This window comes from Pipra filicauda, unplaced genomic scaffold (genome assembly GCF_003945595.2).
Source record: "Pipra filicauda isolate LSUMZ 115617 unplaced genomic scaffold, ASM394559v2 scaffold624_size210082_pilon, whole genome shotgun sequence".
Taxonomy (NCBI): Eukaryota; Metazoa; Chordata; class Aves; order Passeriformes; family Pipridae; genus Pipra; species Pipra filicauda.
Window position 1 is genome coordinate 120846 of NW_024104781.1, and position 21568 is coordinate 142413.

At 50.3% G+C, this 21568-nt stretch overlaps 1 protein-coding gene across 1 annotated transcript; it reads right to left on the bottom strand.

Annotated features, from left to right (window-relative positions):
* Positions 1-1000: 1000 nt before the first annotated feature.
* CTPS1 (CTP synthase 1) lies at positions 1001-19948 on the bottom strand. The gene is made up of 19 exons (XM_027717941.2): positions 19852-19948; positions 19366-19542; positions 18789-18959; positions 18059-18159; positions 16279-16395; positions 14842-14925; positions 14515-14595; positions 12689-12840; positions 11094-11226; positions 9609-9697; positions 8637-8731; positions 8061-8123; positions 7445-7488; positions 6588-6684; positions 6282-6337; positions 6097-6193; positions 5670-5814; positions 3696-3786; positions 1001-2587 (listed from the first exon to the last, which is right to left on the bottom strand). The coding sequence occupies exons 1-18, from the start codon at positions 19946-19948 to the stop codon at positions 3702-3704; spliced, it is 1884 nt and encodes a 627-aa protein (XP_027573742.2). The 3' UTR covers positions 1001-2587; positions 3696-3701.
* Positions 19949-21568: the final 1620 nt, after the last annotated feature.

Below are 21568 nucleotides of genomic sequence, written 5' to 3' on the forward strand. Positions count from 1 at the left end.
GGGGCAGAGGCCGAGGGGGCCCGGCCCGGCCCCACACCAGGGGCTGCTCCCCCACAGCACCGCGGCCGGGGGGTCTCACCCCATGTGCTGAGCCGGGGTTTGTGTCCCAGCTCGAGCTGCGCCTGGAACAGCCCGGAGGGGCTGCTGGAGGGAGGGAGGGAGGACACCCAGCCCCAGGGAGGGCAGCGAGGTGGGTGCTGGAATGTCTTGGCTGGTCCAGCCCCAGGTGAGGGGGCAGAAGCCCCGGGTCTCTCCTGCAGCCTCAGGGCTTACTGGGCACCGCGGGGTCCCTGTTGAGGTGCCTCTGGCCCAGACTCACCCCTGGGGCTGCTGTCACAGTGCAGGGTCCCGGCCCCACCAGCAGAGCCCGGGTGGCAGCTGGACCCATCCACGTTTGGGGCTGAAAGGGACGGCGCTGTTGGGGCACAGCGGTGCCTTGGCCAGGTCCCACAGCCATCAAACTCAAGCCCTTGAAACAAGCCCTGCAGAGGCCAAATTTATTTGCAACATTTCACTGCATCTTCAACTTTCAGTGCTCGTTTTTGTTGCCTGCCCAGCGCAGGAGCTAAAATGCAGCAGCTCAGGGTGGGCACCAAAGCAGAGCCTCCACCTCCCTGGGTACACTGCCCGTGCCCCGGGGGCTGCCATGGGGCCGACCCTCCCCACACCCCCACAGCAGGAGCCCTGACGGGGGTCTGGCCAACAACCCCAGCTGTGGAGCAAGGAGGGACAAACCCTCCCGGGGAGTTGCAGCCTCGTTCTTCCATTAGGAAGTGACTCCTCTGCCCTGCAGCACCTGCAGACTCATCCCAGGTTTCTCTGCTGCTGGAGGGAGATGATTTCAGCCAGCCTTTGGAAATCCACATCTAGAACCACTGTGAGTGCAGCTCACAAATTTTCCCTGACTTAGAGAGGACTCATTTAAAATTGAGTTGTCCCTCAGTCCCTTCCCTCCCTCCCTCCGAGCAGGGCAGGAACAGAACGAGCTCGGGGCTCCTGGTTCAGTTTGTTACAAATGAGCATTTAATGACCGAGTAAGTGGCACAGTTTTGGCCAAAACAAAAACATCTCGGGAGAAAGGAAACACAGTTGTGCTGCAGCTGAGGAACAATCTCACCCTGCCCCACGCCAAGGGCAGGGGCTGGGCAGTACCAGAGCATCAAACTCAATCATTCCTCCAGAACAGCTGGAATTGGCACACGAGGAATGCTCAAAGCTCTCTGGGCTCACAGCAGCTTTACAGGGAATACTGAAAACAACCAAGGACTAAAGCAAGGGGGCTGGGGAGGAGATCACTGAGGAGGGACAGGACAGGGTTTGGTTACGTGGCTCAGCCAGGTCTGACTGTGCAGCTCTCCCCAGACTCCCAGGCCCTGCCGAGTTCTGAGTGTGTGACACCTCAGACAGTGCAGACACTTCATTCCTTCCTTCCTTTCCTCTTGATCCCCACCGGCCAAACACGGTGTTCCACGGCAGCACGAGGCAGGGAACCAGGGAGTCCATCCCTCAGCACTGCACAGCATCACCCTGCCCCAGAGCTGGGCAGCACCTGGGGATGGGGAACACCCTCCCTCAGGAACAGCCCTTGGGAATGGCGGGAGCACAGGACACACGGCTCCGACTGTACAAAAAGGCAGTGGAAGGCTCTGCTTCCAATCCATGAAAAAGCACCAGGAACTGTTGTGTCCAGGGACAGCAGGAGCAGCTCAAGGCAGCAGTGGAAGTGGTTCAGTGGTTCACTGTTCTCACCTCCCCCTTGATGCAAGGGGTGGGAGGGTCCCAACCCAAGGAGCAGCTCCAGGAGCACGGACCCCTCGGGTCAGGGCTTTCCTGGCAGCTTTGCTTTCCACCCCCCCAACTTGATCCCAGTTACTCACATCCCTGCAGTGACACGTCAGGCAGAGCTGATCGTGTTCCAGAGTAACACTGTTCCAGGAGAAGTTTCCTGATTACAAATTCATTGTGGCAATGAATGCACTGAGAGCACCAGTGCCAAAGGTTTGTAAATACTACTGAAAAAAAACAAAACCAAAAAAGAATAAATCATCCTTCTTTCCCCCCCAAAAAACCTCAAAAAGGCTGCATGAGCCTGCCCAGCCCAGAGCCCTCCTCTGCAGCGCAGCCTGGCTCAGGCACTGAGCCAAACCCCAAAAACTTGTGCCATCCACATAATTTCACTAGTAAGCAAAGAGTGAGGAGGAAGCAGAAAGGCTGGAGAAAGCAAATCCACTGTCAGTGTCCAAGGCACCCTGATGCCAGCATTCCCTGTGCTGGGAAGGACGTGTGCCATGGGATTCCCCCCCACATCAAACCCCATGCCCCAGTTTGCTTTGATCTCCAAGCTGGTGCAAACTGAAGGAACTGAAGAAGTCTGGAGGAGCCTGTGTGAACTCTCCTCCACAAATAACCAGGATCTACATGGAAAATAAAGGAAGGACAGAAGAGCTGAGGAAATAAGGGACAGGATCTCAGAATGAAAATTATAAACCCATAAGCCAGGAAAGCCCAAAGCTGAGGGTGTTGAAGCTATTGCTGTAAGAACGCCTGGAAAACCGAACGGAGACTCCTCTCTGCAGCAAGGACACACCTGGAGAGGGAAAAGGAGCAGGAGTTACTGACAGGAGAGAGCCACAGGCTGGAGCTGCACAGCACTGGAGTCAGGCTGAGCCATGTCCCTGGGGATACCCCATACTGCCACTGCCCCTCTCCTACAGCTTCATCTGGGGACAGCCCCCAAGCCTCCAGAGCACATAGGATGCTGTCAGGGAGCCAAAGGTTCACGGTGTCTTTAGGATAAAAATTTACAGGGAGAATTCTTCAGCTCTTAAGTATTGTACCAGGCTGTGGAAGAGCCCAGCACCCAGTGATCCCAGCATCCAGTGCCAGTCCTGTGCCCAGGGGTGAGGAGCACTCCTGTGCCAGACAGGGGCCGACTCTGCTTTCCCTCTGCAGTTTGGACGTGCCTGTCAGACCAAGGGAAGGGGGAGGAGGGTCCCCTGGCACTCAGCAGTGGAGCCTCCTCTCACCCCACAGGCTTGTCCACAGATGCTGCTCAACTCCTCCAAAACCAGCACACGGACCAGCCAGAGCAGGAAAAGGTCACATCCATGATCATCTACTGCACAGAGGGAGAACTCCCTTGACATTTAAGTCTGCCTGTCCTGCTGGTGCAGTCTGAGTGCCAGGTTTTAGTGTCCCCTCCTTCCCTGGATTGTGCACCTCCATTTTTCACATCTGCAGCCATTACAGACCAGAGCTTGAGCCCCTGGTCTGACAGAACTGCTGTCCCAGAAGATGGGCAGAACAGCTACTTCCAAGATGTTCTTTGACATCAGTGAGAGACTGCTTCCAAAATACTGAGCTTCCTAAATCCAGGAACCCCTTGCTCAGTTCTGCCCCCATTTTCAGGAGTGTGTGCTCCACTGGTGCTCTGGTTCTTAACCTGAATTTAATCCCAAACTCCTGCCTGTGTATTTATACTTCATTATGTGTCAGTTTGCTAAGGGAACACCACCCCCATCTGTTCCCCAGGGGCACTGCCCACCCCTCAGCACAGCTGGAACACGGGTGTGAGCACCAGCACACCCCACCGCCTGCCAGCCTTCCACCAAACAATGTGCAAGTCAGATGCCAGGAGAAAAGACTGGGCAAGTAATTTTTTCCCCAAGGAAGAGGCTGAGATCATTAAACATTACCAGGGATCAGTCGTGATTGACTGAGGGGAACTTGAGCTCTGTGATCTCCAGGTCGGGGGAGCTGCTGCCGCTGCGGTCGCTGTAGGTGTCCCTGCAGGGGCACAGGGTGGGTGAGAGAGCACAAGTGTCTGAGGACCCAGAGCTGCACCAGCAGGCAGGAGGCTTGGTGTGAGTGCTGCCAGCTCAGGGGGAACAGCAGAGCACACACAATTCCCAGTGTAGCCACCCCTTAGGAAACAGGGCTGGGTCAGCACCCGTTTTGAGGTTTGTCAATTAAGATGATTACACATGTAACAGGCATTTTGAAAGGCAAAGTTACTCTAAATGAAATTAATTAAATCACTGTCACATTCTGTAAAGATCCTGCTTTCATCTTTGATAACATTTTGGCCAGTGTCGTCAGGCTGCTCTTGGGTCCCCCATAACCTTCCCTTCTCCAGGTTGAGCAAGGCCAGCTCCTTCAGCCTCTGCTCACTGGCCAAGTTCTCCATCCTCCTGAGCTTCCTATTCCCAGCAGCTCTCTGCTAACCCCTCTCCAACTGATCCATGTTTGACTTGTGCTGGGCAATCCCAAACTGCACAGAATGCTCTTGATGGGGTCTCTTAACAAATGCCAAGAGACACAATCACTTCTCTCCATCTCCTGGCTGTGCTCACTCTGACAGCCCAGGATGCTGTCCATGCATCCATCCCTCCTCAGGCAGCCCAGGATGCTGTCCATCTGTCCCTCCTTCACTGCCCTTGCCCACTGCTGCTTCCCATTCCCTTGCTGTTCCCCAGTCCCTGGTGAGCAGAGCTGTCCCTGCCCAGTCCTGGCCCCTGTCACTGTGAGGGATTCCTGGATGCAGGACTCTGCATTTACCCTTGCTGAGCCTCGTGAGGCTCCTGCTGCCCCCCTGCTCCATTGCCCAGCCTCATCCCAGGGCAATGACACCCACTGGAAAAAGTGATGACAGGAAGAACAGGGAGCACAGGCCTAGAACTGCCACCAATACTTTTAGGTTACATGCCAGCCACGAAACTATTTGTGACCACAACACAAGAGACTCCCAGAGCAGTGGGATGCTGCAGCACAGAGAAAACTTCAGCTCCTCTGCTGTGAGGAGCCATTTCAAACTCAAATGTGCAAAAGCAGGTAATTAAAATATCCCTCAACCCTCACTGAAGTGAGTGACCATCACACAAGAAGCTCCCCTGGAGTACCCCTGACACACTCACCTGACTGCCCTGCTGCCAACACCAACCAGGAATCCCGTGGTGCAGCTGCACTGCAGCTCAGCACACAAGGCAACACTTTCCTCTGGGCATTGCACTTGCCTGGGTTTGACACAGTCAGTGCTAATTCTCCTTGGCATTCAGTCTTTTTTTGTTTAGTGCCTGTCAGCACTCAGCAGCTCCTCACTGTTCTCTGGGAGGAGGAGAAGGGTCTCCACCACGTGGTGGGTGTTTGTTGCTCAGTGCCCAAGTGCTGAGCAGAACTGCAGGCACTGGGGAGCAGCAGCACAAGTAACTGCACCACTAAACCTACCCAAAACATCAGCTGCTTTGCAAACTGAAACGAAGAAAGTTGAAGTCAGGAGAAGTCAGCTGCAACCACCAGGACCTGTTCTTTAAACCAGCAGCAGGAACAAGTTTTTACAGACCAACCTGTACCTGGGACTTGTATGAGGAACATGAGGAAAAGCCACGAGGTCTCCACTCATTTAAAAGACAAGGCCCTGCCTCAGTTTCCCCAAACACCCCTGACCTGCAGCATGAGGCTGCAGGTCTCCTCTCCCTGAAGCCAGAGACAGCTCTGTGGTCCCAGTCAGCCCCAGCACACCAGACAAGAGCCTTCAAAGAAAGAGTGGAAAGAAGAGGTGCTGCAACACCACCAGTTATCCCCAGTAAATTTGTGCCAAGAGGATTTTCCAGTCTATTGTGCAGGAAGCAGCACTGTCCTGTGACAGGGCTGAGCAGGGTCCTTAAACCCACCTGGGTGAGAGCCTGCAGCCCTTCTGTAGGTAATGGGTGAGTCTCCCTGCAGATGCCAAGAGGAGCCCAAAGTATGGGGGCGATGGCTTGATGGGCCTGGAGAGGAACTCGGGGTGGTACTGAACACCAACGAAGAAAGGATGCTCTGGGGGGAACAAACAAAACATTCAGGTCACATCTCTCAAGCCTGTGGCTGAGCTGCAGCTGAAATGCTGATCATGCTGAAGCCCTGCTGATGGGGAAGCGTCACTTCTATCCTGCCTTCTGTCTCTAATGGACAGCACATGGGATTCTTTTTTACTGTCATTTCATGGATGGAATCACTCAGAGAGTCTGGTCTGGTCCCACAAAAAAACCTGCTCAATTACCCTCCAACCACTTTCCCTTGTCCATCCCACACCCACAAAACAACTGCTTAAGGACTCACCTTCCAGCTCAACCACTTCCATCCGCTCTCCCTCCTCATCCTGCCCTACGAACTTCAGACCTTGTTCTTCAAAGCACTTTTTCAATTCTGGATTGACCTAGAAGAGCAGAGGCAAGAAAAGCCATGATCTCTTTCTTGTGTCTGGATCACACAGAAAAGCTCAATACCTACCAGAGCATTTTTACCTCAAATCTGTGTCTGTGTCTCTCTTCCAAGAAATCATGATCTCCATACAGCTTCCCTGCACCAAGAGGAAGATGTTCCTTAGAGCAGTGATACCAAGTTTGAACACATCCATATGAACAGCATCCATCAGCACCTGACACTTCTGGAGGGGACTAAATTCCCCCATTTCCATTTCCCTGCTGGAACAGTCTGAACACCTGCCATTTAAGGATGCTTTAACATTCCCAGGTCTAACTTCCCCATACCCACCACACATGCATGCCATTCCCAGGAAACATTTCCAGAAGAGGGAAGAAGTGCCTTACTCATGATTGAATTCTTGGTTTGGAAGAGTGTCCTCCTCTTGCCAAGCCTCATGGTCCCACCCATTTGCCCAGGATTATGTTCTGGCATGTCTATGACCTGTGAAAAACATTCGGAGAGGGAGGTGGGAATGGGGGAGGAATAACAGTCCCAGGCAGACTCTGAAACATTAAAGGGAAAAAACCCCACCAACATTCATGCAAAAAACAAGCAAACCACCCCAAGAAACATTGTCTTGACAAGGCAGACCAATAGAACTAGGTTAGTTGGCCAAGTTACTCTAGTAAAGGTTGCACAGAACATATGGAAGGCTTTTCAGGAAGCTTTCCCATAGGAAACAGCCTAAGTCAGAGTCTACACAGATCCCACACACCAGTTCTGTGCTATTTACTGAACTACATGTTAAACACACCAGCAAATTACAGAAACAAAACCCCCAATCACTTATACTTTGATAAATAACTTCACAGGTTGGTTTTTGAGGACTTTCTCCTTTTTAGTAGTACTCTGAATTCTAGCAGAAGAATCATTATGGTGGACACTGCATGAGGCACACAGAGTCTGCAGATTAAGAAATGCAGACTCAAAAATCTGTCCACCAGTGTTCCAAGGAATTCATTATGACTATTATAGAACAGTTTGGGTTAAAAGGGACCTTAAAGCTCATGCAGTTCCATCCCCTGCCATGGGCAGGGACACCTTCCACCAGCCCAGGTTGCTCCAAGCCCCGTCCAACCTGGCCTTGGACACTTCCAGGGATGGGGCAGCCCCAGCTGCTCTGAACAAACGTGCCCAGGGATGTGCAGAGCAGTCTGACACAGTATGTAAGGATATTACAAGCAAATCACCATAAACTCACCACTGGATGAGCAGTTTTGGGGTCAAATTCTGTCGAGTTCGCATCTGCAACATAACATTCAGCAATTACAAATTCCCTCACACCACAACAGGCACTTACAGACCTGCCCCAGGTTCGGCTGCTTCCCATCCCCAACCGTGCTGAGCCCCTCACAGGCACAGAGCTCATCCCAGGCAGCAGGAATGGGGCTGTCAGCACTGCCTGGTATCCATTTCAGAGGCTGCAATCTTGGGGCAACCCACCTCATGCAGTCACTGATGAACAACAAGGGTCATTCAGGAAAAACACACATTCAACAGCTTCAAATACAGAAATAAAGGTAGGGAAGGAAGGAGCAGAATGCTCCAAGAAACACCTCTTCCCCACCCTCACTCCTGGTGAGACTCAGAGTCAGGCTGAGAACTCAATTTAGCACTCTGTGAACAGAATTTTGTTAACAGGGACCCACCCAGTCCAAGCAGTGGAGCTCAGAAAGCAATTGTTCTTTCTCCTTTGAATTAGCAAAGGAGATGGGAAACATTAAAAGTTACAGGTATTTAAAAAAAAAAACAATCACAGGTATTACTCAAGCAATCCAAGAAACGAGCAGAAGGCAGGAAGGGTTTTGTGCCATTACCTTGCCAGCCAAGAACACTGCGAGCAAACTCCACCACGGCCAACTGCATTCCCAAACAGACTCCTGCAGAGGGAAGGGCAGCACATGGATCATCAGGACAAGCACCTCTGAGCCCATAGTGCAAAGCACACACACCTTCACAGAGCATCCCGAGCCAGAGGAACACCTGGATGAGGCAGACCTTGACTGGGATTTAGGGGTCTGTGCCCTGACCAGCTTCCCTGCCCTCCCTTTCCCCACGCCCTACTCACACCTCCGTTCCAGTCTCTCACCACAGCCATTTCACTGAAATGCAGTCACAAGTTTCTTGGTGCCAAGATCCCTACAGCCTCCTCTGAAACTTCCTCTGAGACTCCCACCCCCTCATTACAGAGATTCCTTGTCACCCATCCCAGCCAACTCCAACCACTTCAGAGCTCACTGGGGATGAGGCTGCATTCCCAGTTCAGCTGAGCACAGATTCCTGTCCTCCTCAGCCCTCACAACTGCACACCAATGAAAACCAAGGGAGCTCTTGCTGTTATTCAACCTCCTTCCTTGCTTTATTTCTTCTTGAGGATGAAGCATGTTTCTCACCTAAGAAGGGTTTTTTCTGTTTTCTTGCCCAGGAAATAGCTTGAATTTTGCCTTCTGTTCCTCGAACACCAAATCCACCAGGAACCAGAACTCCACTGCATGAGGATGAAGAGAGTCCATTCACATGGGCTCACCAGTGTGCTTCCCCCAAACCCATGTACCACCTCCCTCGCATAAAAACTTGGACTTGCAAGACCTCCCTCCTGAAAAGGGCTCTGAAGTAGCCTTCATGGCAGGGCCTGGCTGCAGCACCATTTCCATATGGCTCCACATGAACAGTCACATAAAATGTCACTGAACTGTCAGCGAAATATTTTATAAATGCCAATTTTACCCTCCCAAGAGAGATCCCAAATACAACACAGGTTACCATACTGGAATGGTTCATGTCGTGGGACTCATGCTCTGCACCAAACCTGTTTGCAGACACACCACCCAGCCAGGCCTGTGCTGAGGAAGTCACTGGCTGCAGTGTCAGGCTGTCCTAACACCAAACTCTGCAGGAGGTTCTTTGTTCTCCTGATCCCACCCAAACCCTGAGGGGTAACAGGCCCCCCTTGTGCTAAGTCTTGGCACTCCTCTGCATCCTACCTTCTCACACTTTAAAGTAGTTTATACCCCATTTACACCTTCCATTCCCACTCTGGCTTTTACAGCCTTTATCAGGACCTTTCCTTTCTCCTTATCTCCTCTCACCCTGTTTCCCCCTGATCATGCAAGTGAGTCTGGGCACATCCTCACCTGCACTGATCATTTCCCCCACTGCTGCCTTTCACCACCTCCCTCACTTATTTAACAATTCTCCATTTAACATCTTATCCTCAGTGTCCCCAGAGGTGTGTGGGGCCACGTCAGTGCTGGTGCAGTGCCTAAGGAAAGAGTCTCCAGGGAGGCCCTTGATCCCAAAGCTGTCAATAACAGCAGGTTTCTCAGCCATGCTCCCAGGAAATGGCCAGGGAAGGAGAGCCTTACTCAGCCCCACACAGCTTCTGCCAGGCCTCGTGGTACCGCACGGGCTCCTCCTGCAGCGTGTCGGGCTCCAGGTCAGCAGAGTCAATGTACTGGGAAGGAATCCAAAAACAGAATGATGAGATACTGCCACAGGAGTGTACAGCATCTCCTGAATTTTCATTAAATTAAGATAGCATCATTCCTCCTGGAGAGCTCTGCATTTGTCTCCTAATGGATACTTGTGTTTTTTCTGGGCTGATTTCCCACCTGTCAGCCAACAAAACTGCTTTCCCCACCATCCTACCACCAATGCACAAAGAGAAACCAGGATTCTTTTTTCCCCTCTCTGCAGCTCTGCTGTGACAAGAATCCCAGACTCTAATGTTAAATGTGAGGTGTGAATGGAGCACAGTGAGGTGGGAACATGGGGCCACACAGACACAAACCACCACACAGCAAGAAAAAACTGGATCACTCTCTCAAATATGCATCCTCTTCAAGCAGCACTGCAGAAGAAATAGGATATGGTAAAACACAGGCCTCTGTAATTAAAGGGTGCCATGGACATGGAAAAAACGCCTGCAATTTTTCCAGCGTCTCATCTCCAGTATTCCAGTACCTCAACTTCTGGATGTTCTGGCAGGCTGTTAACCCTTTAAAACAACCATTTTGTTGTCTTGTTTTTTGGGGTTTTTTTGGGAAGGGGAGGTTGCAGTACTGCTAGTCAGTTCTTTAACTAACTACTGCTAATCAGTTCTTTAACATAAGATCTCCACATACAAGGCTTGCAGAACTCACTCCCCTCCTGAACCACTCAGATACAGCTGTGTCAGGGACTACCCACAGTTGCTCATGCAGGGTTTGCACTTCACCAGTCCTACTTGTTTTTCTTCTCACCTCTACTGACTGATTTTGGAAGCTGAAAGGTAGCCCAAACCTAGACCAGTGCTGTTATAAAGCAACCACCTATTTCAATGACTCACTGGCAACATAAGACTGATGAACACTAAAAAAAGTATATTTAAATGAAAGTAAAATTTCTGGCAACAGACACATGTTTCACCTCTTCAGAGCATCCAGCTACAACCAAGACCCCTAAAAGCACCTATGCAGTCAAAACAGCATGAAAACCTTAATAAAGCCTGAGGCAGGAGCATATAAAAGCTGTGAATACCACAAGGTTAATGGCAAAAACCCTAAAAAGGCTCACTTGCAACAAATGTCAGAAATTAAAGCAGACAGTGCCTTCCTTCAATCCTGAGCACTGAGGAGCTTCCATCCATTACAGACACCTCGTACAGCTCACAGCACGAGAGGCTGGTTTGCTCTGAAGCCATTTTAGGCCTGACAACAGCTGTTTAGATGCTGTAACCCAGGGACAATTTGGAACTTCTCCTTTCCTGTCTCTGGGTTTGTGAGTATCTGAATTAGGATGGGCAGCGCTGCAGGTGGAAGGAAGATGGGTGAGGGGGGGAATTTTGTCTACACACAGAGAGCCAGCCCCACCTTAATGTCAAGTTTGTGGTTGATGGCCAGTGCAGAGTGCTCCAGGGCCTTGATGACAGACGCATAGGAGTCGGAGAACTTGGTGTATTTGCCCACGAGTGCAATGGAACACGTCTCAAGCAGACGGTCATACCTACAGCAAACCAGAACACAAGGGTTATTCCATCAGAAACAGGATGAGATTCACTTACATTCTGTTCAGCTTTTCAAGGAACAAAGAGCTGGGCTCTTCAAAGTCTGTCCAGCAGAGCTGACAACTCTGAAAGAGTGACCTTTTATAATAATTATGATTTAAACACATCAAAGTAAGATCAAAACCAAAGCAACGACAGAGGAAAGCAGTTGCAGAAAGCCACATATAAATTAACTCATCTCTCCTTATGCTGAAAAGCCATTTTGAGCAGATCCAAACCAAACTGTGTTTTCAGGGAGCTGTATTACATTCAAAGGCTGCAGTGACGGGGATCAAAGCACAACTCCATGTGTGTTTGTACTGCACAGGATCTTCCCACGGTGCTGCTGACTGAGTTCACTTCAGCAGCTGCAAACACAGAAAGGAATTCTGGAGTCCGGGGGCTGTGCTGCCTACACCTGCATTCCCCAGCACCTGGCAGCACTGGATTTACACAGCATTCCTGGCCACAGTCAAGAGTTGGTTTAGTGTTTATCTCAGAACTGCCAGCTACCTTCAACCCATTGGGTACCAAGGGCTTTCCCCATCAAAAGGGAGTGTTACTGACAGGCTTGGCTTGTGTCAGGCACAGAAATAAAGGGAAACATCTAGATCTTGAAAACTAATCTCTTATAAGGAGACAAAGGTTTCAGAAAGGGCCTGAATGTCAACTGAAAAGACTCTGTTCACTATTTCCCCCCAAACATGGAGTCTACTCCTCACAAGAAAAAAATCCAGTGTCCAGGGATTCTCAGACAGAACAGGTACCAAACACTTGTCTCACCTGCCTGAAAGCACACTCAAAGGTACTTTTTATTGACATTCCTGATGTCTCCGTATGCCTACAAAAGATTTCGACACTTTGTAATGTTATGAGAGTTTTCTGAATAAAAAGGGAGGGCAGAGCTGTCCAGCTTTTAATTACTTCAGACAGGGTTTGACACAGACAGGACACCACCAACACAAGATAAGGACCTCAGGAAATTTGTCTCACAGGATTTTATGGAAAAAGGCTGAGAGAGCTGGGGTGGTTCAGCCTGCAGGAAAAAAAACTCCAGGGAGACCTTATGGCAGCCTTTGAGGGAGAGGGTTTATGAAAGAGATGGGGAGAGACTTTTCAGTAGGGCTGTTGTGCTACAACAAGGGGTGATGGTTTTAACCTAAAAGAGGGCAGATTTAGGCTAGAGATGAGGATGAACGTTTTTACAGTGAGAGTGGTGAAGCACTGGCACAGGTTGTCCAGAGAAGCTGAGGATTCCTCATCCCTGGAAACATTCAAGGTTTGGATGGGGCTCTGAGCAAAGAGGAAAGAACAATGTGAGCACATAAGAACACCTGAGGAACAGGAAGTAACACTCATCCCCTCACCACCAACAGCCAAGAAGAGACACCAACCTACAGCCTGAACTCCAGCCCAGCTCACCTGTCAGCCATCTCCTTCCACTTGAGGAGCATCCTCCTGGGCTGCCTCTCGATGGGAAGGTCCAGCCTGTGCCTGAAGTAGTCAACAACCCCCTGCTCCTCCAACAACAGAGGAACCCGGTAGATAGAGGAGACATCATGAACACAGATGACCTGTTCATAAAGCACAGGTGCCATTAAAACACAGGAATTCAGTGCCTGGGCAACTGTTTTTAGACAGATATTCAGAGTGTTCCTGTCTCTAGCAGAGAAACACCTAAACTTCCAGGCAATAACATGTGTTTAATAACAGAGCAGCACAGGAATAGCTTCATATTAGTTTCCATATGCTTGGAAAGGCCCTCTTGCAGTAGTTCCCAGGTATTACTGCTCCCTGGAGCTCCTTGGGAAGGAGCTATAACACAGTAATCCAGCAGCAGGAAAGGCACAGCTGCTTGGCAAGTTTTGTGAATACACAGCAAAGTTCAAAGAACACTTCAAAGAGACTCCTGGATACAGAATCCCAACTGAAACTACAGCCAAACTGCCACAAGCCCAGCTTCCTGCTTCCTTCCACTGTCCTTCCTAACCAGGGCTCCCAGATTGATTTAAACCCAGGGAAATCTGTGATCCCAATACAGCAATACATTTTACAGGATGTCCTTTATCCAATTTAGGATTAAACAATTAAGAGCAAAGAATTCTTAGGTCGATGAGGAAAACCTGCATCAACAGTTCTACTTCACTGAAATGGGCTTCCTTGGAAAATATGGCTCTGGACAACTGTCACCTGTCCATCAAGAAAGAGGCTGTACTTTAGGGATCCAAAATACACTGGCACAACTATTTTTAAATCCTCATTTCTCCTGACTCAAATGAAAGCAGAGTTCAACACTGCATCAGTCAAACCCCCCTGGCTGCACATTTTCCTCCTCTGCAGCCAGGGCTGTTTCCTGCTCAATCCAAATGCAACTGCAGTCAGAGCAACCACTACATAGAGCTGCATTAAACCTCCCAGACAGTGACAAGGGCCAACTTATTTTGAGTTCCTGGCCAACACGAGGTAGATATTGTGCTGATGACACATCAACATTATTGCCAGCTACTTCTGAATGCAGTGCTTGAATGCACAGGGCTCAAGTTTGGTCTTGTTGTAGAGCAAATTAATTAAAATGACTTGACAGAACCTGGGATGGGAAGTGACACTCAAATCATTCACAAAAAGACAAAATGTTTCAAGCTCCAGTTGGATTGGAAAGTGCTAATATTCAGCCTACAGACTTTTTGATTATTTTCCAAGGTCCACCCCAGACTGTGCTCTGAGTCTCAGTATAAGAAGGATCATGCTAACATGGAATTTCTGCACGTATGTAACATTCAAGTAAAGCAATGCTCCCAAATCCCATCTCGATTTCTCAGTGCAATCTCTTCTCATGAAATCTTGGGCAGAAGAGCAGTGTATGAAACACAGCCGTGTATCCTTTAAACCTAATTTTGGGCAACTCTTTGGCCTCTAAATACTGGAAAATCTCATTCTTCTTGAATACAGAAGGAAAGTGGAAGGATAAATAAAGTCAAAACAGGTGTTCAGAAATTACCTTGGATTCCATTGAATTCTCTAAGCTTACACTACTTTATAAGAAAACCTGAGTACTGGCACAGAAAGGATTGGTTTAGCACCAGGTCCATGTGTAAGGAAGGTAGGTAAGACAAAGCAGTACATGAATTATGCAGCTACCAAAACACAGAGCTAGAACAGAAAACCACTACACTCAGATAAAACTCCCCTCAGTGTTTGACAAACAGCTGGAATATTCACTGCAAGGAAGTGCAGAAAACAATCTTTACCTGTTCTGGTTCAACATGACAGAACATGGAAATCTTTTCTTTTACTGAGGTATCCAGTGGAGTGGAGCACCTGCAAACAATCTAACAGAGCAGCAACATCAGGGCTGTGAGGCCCAACACAAGTACTCAGGCATTCATACAATAAACCTGGAAAAAGAGCTGACTTTGTGCAGCCTCTGATGTGAGGAAAAACAGACCAACTCAGTCACTTTTCCTTTTTTATCACCAGTACACAAGAGCTCTCAACTTAAGCATTACTTAGACAAGAATGTTGTTGCAACATGCCAGAAGTGCCTTTTTAAATTCCAAGCCGTGAGCAAACCTTACCAGATCTGGGGAGAGACCAAGACCTCGGAGTTCACGAACACTGTTCTGGGTGGGTTTGGTCTTCTGCTCTCCTGTCGAGCTTGGCTGGGCAGAGAACAGCAGGATTTGGTATGTCAGATGATGATGATATGCAGCAATGATTCATCAGGCTAATCGGGACTCTCCACTCTATTAATCTTGCAAAAGCTTTGCCTCAGTTCTTGGACAAATCACATGAATCTTATGCACCCCTGTGTGCTGCCTTTTTAATTTCCGAGACTGAAAGCAACCAGCAGAAACCTCAGTCCCAGTTCTGCCCAGTAAGCAGATCTGCACTGGAGTATGGGAAGGAGAGGGACAGAGGTTTATCCACTGCTTCTGACAAATACCTAATATTTTATATTTTTCTCTGTAAATCACATGGCCTGGACAGAAGCAGAAAGAGAGAGAAGAGAACAAAGATTGCCCCGTACTCCAGGAACTATCAATCTGCTCTGTCAAATGCAGTTCCAACACAAGGAATGCTCATGCTCTCCCAAATTTAGCATAACCACAGAAAATTTTTTTCAGCAATGACTCCTGCACTAGAGATTTTTTTTTGTTTATCTAGGACTGCAAATTGTCTCCAAAACCAGAGCAGATAATACAGCTGAGGTTATATCAGGCATTATATGGCATAAAGGACATTCATAAGCTTTTGGTATTAACTGGAGTTCACCTCACCTGCTTGGCACACAAAGATACTTCGTTTTGATTTGTGATTCCTAATTAACTGATTCTTACCAAAGCACCACTTCATAATACCTTTTCTTAGATTTATCTTTGACCCAAGAGCCCCTCAGATTGTTACGGCTCACACAGCAGTCAGATGTGAGAGTCTATGAAATTACTGTTAAAGATCAAATCACATTAAAAATATGGTCTAGGGCAAAAAAACCAAACAGATTTTCTTTCAAAATATTATATTTTCAAATTTCAGAAGTAACAAAGCATATTTCATGAGCAACAGCTAATGTAAATCTTGCAGGGGGAAAGGGAAAGCAAACAGAAACAAGAATATTATGGAACTCCAGGAAGAGGTTGGAATATAATCTTATTAATGTCTAAATGGCCATGAAGTAGCTTTACAGGCCATGCAAAGGAAATGAAAATGAAAGCTTTCAGCCCTGGAGATCAAGTTTACCTGCAAAAGCTAGGAGACAATTCCATAGAGAAAAAAACAGCAGTTAAAGATGCAAAACTGCACTTGCTGCAACTCCCAAGCCTTTATTACATATTTGCACACTTTTAAAAGTTTCTGTTCACTTCCTGTAAGACTTAATAGGTAACCACGTAATCTCTGCATTTCTGCATAGAAATACAAAAGGAACAGCACCTGGAAGTACAGCACTCCAGAAACACCTATTTGAGGAAGCAAGTTTTGGACTGAGGAAGCCTCTGAGCCCCGAAATGTTTTACCTGGGGAACGAGGCTGACATGGATGTTACAGAAGTTCTCTCTCTTGGCTTTGAACTGGAACTGGCGGAAGGCCTCGATGAAGGGCATGCTCTCGATGTCCCCCACCGTGCCCCCGAGCTGGGAACACACACACACAGGCAGAATTTAGTACCAAAACATCACCTGGAAGTTCTATGCTACAGCACAGGAAAATATACATAACAACACACAAACATCTCCCCAGCACCTCCCTCTGATTCCCCAAAGGAGCATCAACACAAACACAGCTTCCTCCCAAGGGGCTGCACCCAGCTCTGCTCTGTGAGCAGGGACAGCACTCAGGGAACAGCTGGAGCTGTGCCAGGGCAGGCTCAGGTTGGATCTCAGGGAAAGGTTCTTCCCCCAGAGGCTGGTTGGGCACTGCCCAGGCTCCCCAGGGCAGTGGGCACAGCCCCAAGGCTGCCAGAGCTCCAGGAGGGTTTGGACAACGCTCTGAGGGCCAGGGTGAGATTGTTGGGGTGTCTGTGCAAGGCCAGGGGATGGACTGGATAGTCTTTGTGTCCCCTCCAGCTCAGGATATTCTGTGATCCTATTCCATGCGAAGCACCAGAATTTGCCACCTCTGTGCACTACTTCCACAGCCTCCAACCTACTCCAACTATTATTTTACCTTCATCATTTCCCCAAAAATCAAAAAGCCACAAGAAAAACAGCTTCTGATATGGGCAGCACCTCTCCAGAGACATCAGCTTTACCTCTACTTTCTCTTCAGGGAAAAGATTTAGATGTTAAAATTACGATTTATGAAAATTAGGTGGCACTGAGAAGCAAAATTTCTGCTAAGTTTTAGGAACTATACAGTGTGCTTATACAAAGGCAGGAACAAAGACAAGACTTGGAGCCTTCCATCCCTTGGGAGACAGAGTCTCCTAAGCACTTCAGACCTGGGTTTGTGATCCTGGCACACACACTGGCACTCAAACTGCAGGCAGAGCCCTAAGTCACCATGACCTGGGCACTGTGACAAGCTCCCTCTCCTGTGTCAGCATATCCCAGCAGTCTCAGTCTTTGCCCTACTGCATCTCCTTTGGCAGCAGAAACATTCCATAAACACACTGGAAACTGCACGTTTTTGTCACCGCTAACTCGTGCCATTCCCTGTCCTAGGTCTACGTTTGAACTGGTCACTCCAAGGCTCCTTTTACTGCTGAGAGGAAAAGACAACCCTTTCCAGAGGGAGATTTACCTGCTCTCCCTCCACCCACCAAGGAAGAAGAGGGCACAGCACGATTAACTCAGACTTTGGCATATTAAGTTACAAGAGCTAAAATTCATTCTAGAGGTTAATTCATAGAATTTCCTGAGCTGGAAGGGACTCAAAAGGATCATCCAGTCCAACATCTGGCCCTGCACAGACACCCCAACAATCCCACTCTGTCCCTCAGAGCGTTGTCCAAACCCTCCTGGAGCTCTGGCAGCCTTGGGACTGTGCCCACTGCCCTGGGGAGCCTGGGCAGTGCCAAGCACCCTCTGGGGGAAGAACCTTTCCCTGAGATCCAACAAAAACCTCCCCTGAAACAGCTTCATGTTCTTCTCTAGGGTCCTGTCACTGCTCACAGAGAGTGCTGCAATTCAAAAGATTAGTCCCAGTAAGTCAAGTTACCAAGGGAGATTTTTAACCCATTCAATAACACGCAAAGTGGAACATTTCTGTGAAGAAAATTTACTATGCAAAATACACACATGGTTCAGTTTACTCCATACAAGAAGCAAAATTATCAGTTTTTTACTAGGTACAAACCTCGATCACACAAACTTGGGGTTCAATGCCATCTTCATCCACAGGAATCCGTGCCTGCCTCATTACCCATTCCTGTATGGCATCTGTGATGTGGGGAACGACTGGAAAAGAAAGCCAGGCAAGGATTAAAGCCCCGCCATGCATGCATTTCTCCCTCTTAACTCATTACAGAGCAAATTACTGACAATCACCAGCCAGGGCTTCTCATATGGCTTGAGCAGGGGTCTGTGTCTTTAAAGAACTATGCATTTTTCAAGTGATTATTCTTGGCTGTGACTTTCAAGGGCCTTGGCAGGAAATGGAATCCTGCCTCAATTTAAACGCATGTAAGTAACACTTCCTTTAAGCTAAAAGATTCAAGTACAAACTGTTCTTTGCTCTAAGCAGAGAGAGTTACTCTGTTTTTAACTGTTTGTAAAAGTCCTAGTGCAAACCAGCTGTGGAGATTGGTTAAGAAGGAAAGGGACTGATCTGATCCTCAAAGATCCTCTGGGTTCTCTAAAGACACGACAGTTACCAAAACCAATAACCATTTTATCCAGCTTACAACCAACCCCCAGCTGTATATCTGCTCACAGTTATCACTGGCTACATTACACAGCTGGACCCAAGGCCAGCACAGTCCCAACATGAAGGATTGTGCAGAGCCTCAAATGAAGATGAAAGACATCCAGCCAGGACTGAACTACAAGATGTATTTCTAAGGACCAGAAAACAAGCTTTGCATTACCTTGGACCGTTTTGCCGAGATAGTCTCCCTTCCTCTCCTTGTTGATGACATACTGGTAGATCTTCCCCGTGGTCAGGTTGTTGTCTTTGGTGAGTCGGATATCCAGGAAGCGCTCGTAGTTCCCAAGGTCCAGGTCCACCTCCCCTCCATCATCCAGAACAAACACCTCCCCTGCACACACACAAACGGGCACAGCACACATGTCAAACAGTCCACAGAAAAAATGGAAGAATTCAGGGCAAAGAAACACCTTCTCTGACTGCCACAGCAAGTTTAGAAGTGGTAAATAAAACTAAAAGCCTTATACAACAGAGGACTAGTGCATTGGGGACGGAGCCCCCCAACCAGGCAGCAGGAACAGAGCAGGGAGCACATCCCTGCTGTGGGCTGGGGCACAGCAGCCCCACCGGCCAGCCCAGGGCATGCTCAGCCCGGGGTGCCACAGACAGGAGCGGGCACAGAGGTTTGTGCAGAGCGCAGCGACGGATGGGGATGGATGGCTCCTTCCAGGCCAAGCCGCGGGACCACCCGGCAGAGCCCGCACCCACCCGGGGCCACCCGCCCGCGGGGCGCTCACCGTGCTCATAAGGCGAGAAGGTGCCGGCGTCGATGTTGATGTAGGGGTCGATCTTGATGGAGGTGACATGCAGCCCGCAGGACTTGAGGATGGTGCCGATGCTGCTGGCGATGATCCCCTTGCCGATGCCCGAGATCACCCCGCCCGTGACCAGGATGTACTTCATCTGCCCCGCGCCTGGACCGGCACACCCGGCACCGCCTCAGCGCGGGGCTCAACACTCCCGACAGGGACCCCGCGGCACCCCCGCCCTGACAGCGACCCCCGAGCTGCGACCCCGCCCGCCCCTGAGGGCCTGTCCCCCGGCCCCTGAGGGCCTGTCCCCGCTGTCCCCTCCTCCCGTCCCCTCCTCCTGGCTCCTCCCGCCACAAATTCCCGCCACAGCCGCGGCTCCACTGAGCCGCCTGTGTCCCCCCCTGCAGCCGCGTGGGGTCCGCGCCCCCCCCCCCCCCGCGCCGCCCCCATGGTCCCGCCCGCCGCCCTCACCTGTGTCCGCCGGGCGCGCGCACGGCGCGGGCGGGGGGTGCGGGCGGTGCGGAGCGCGCGCGGCGCCGGCCCCCAGCAGCTCGGCGGGACAGCGCATGAGGCCGGCGCTGGGCGCGGCGCACGCGCGGCTGCCCCTCAGCGCCTGCGCAGTACGGGGGGGGCGGTCCCCGCGCCCCAGGGCGGGAGGGGCGGGGCAGAGCCCCCGCGATGGTCCCGCCCCCGGCCCCGCCCCCGGCCCCGCCTCGGCCCCCTCAGAGCCCTCGGAGCCGAGGAGCGGTTTGGGTTGGAATAAACCCTTTAACATCGGTGGGGCCAACAGTGGCCCCAGCGCTGCCGGGGCCACCACTAACCCGTGTCCCCGAGTGCCCCGCCCACACCTTCTCTGAACATATCCAGGGATGGGGACTTCACTGTGCCAGGGCTGAACAATCCTTTCAGTGAATATCCAACCTGAACTTCCCCGAGCAGAACTTGAGACTATATCCTCTTGTCACTTGTCAGGCCAAGCCCACTCCTTAACCGTGTCCCCAGGTGACACATCCACAGGTTTTTTGAACACACGCTGGGATGGTGATTTCACCACTGCCCTGGGCAGCCTGTTCAGTACCTGACCGCCCGTTCCTTTGTTGAGGAATACCTCTGGTTCCTTTGTTGAGGAATACCTCTGGGGCAGGTAGCTCAGTTTGCAACCTGCAGATTGAGATGCAGATTGAGCTCTAGGTGTGAACTGCCAACCTTTGGGATAACAAAGGACATGAAGAGGAGTGATGCCAGCAAGGTGGATGGACATGGAGAGGGGCACAGGAGCAGGGGACTCCGGAGGAAGAGCAAGACTTGCTCACTCATGGATTGTGAGGGTATAAAAGCCCAGGGATCCTTTGCTCAGGGTCCCTCCTCTGAGGCACCAGCTCGGAGCTGTTCCTGTGTTACTGCACCATGAATAAATTGCATTATGGAACGAGGCATCTGAGGATCTGGTATGGGAAACCTGGGGTGGAACCGGTGAGGAAACCTGGTCTGACTGTGTGAGTGTTGGGTGTGTGGGGAGTCAGTGACTCCCTTGGGTCACTGGAGAGGCTTCGATCCCAGCAGTAAAAGTGCCTGGAATTGGGAGTGTGACTGCCAGAGGGTCTCAGGAACGGTCAGATTGGCAAATTTCCTTAACACGATGAAGAATTTTTTCCCTAATATCCAACCTAAACCTCCCCTGGCACAGCTGGAGGCCGTTCCCTCTCCTCCTGTCCCTTGTTCCCTGGGAGCAGAGCCTGACTCCCCCTGGTTCCCCCCTCCTGTCAGAGGATTGCAGAGCCAGAAGGTCCCCCCTGAGCCTCCTTTTCTCCAGGCTGAGCCCCCCCAGCTCCCTCAGCTGCTCCTGAGGTGGATTCTGTTATTGTTGGTCTCCTCTGCCAGTGTGCCAGCATGTTTCTCCGTGGACATGGTCCCTGTGTGTTGATCAGCTCTGTGGGCAGAGCTGTCTCTTGCTTTTCCAGGGACAGGGGTTCTCCCCCCACTGCTGGCACAGTGAGCTGCACAGTGTGCACAGGAGTTCAGGGCCTGGGGCCGCCCTGCAGGAAGCATTTGCTACCAGAATTGCCTGGCCATGCTGATCTCTTTCTCCATGAAGGGCCCCTCTTGCTTTCTTCTGTTCTGCAAGTAGCTCCTAAGAGAGAAAAACATTTCCAGCAGCTTTTCTGAGGAATGCTGGTGCTGAGTCTGG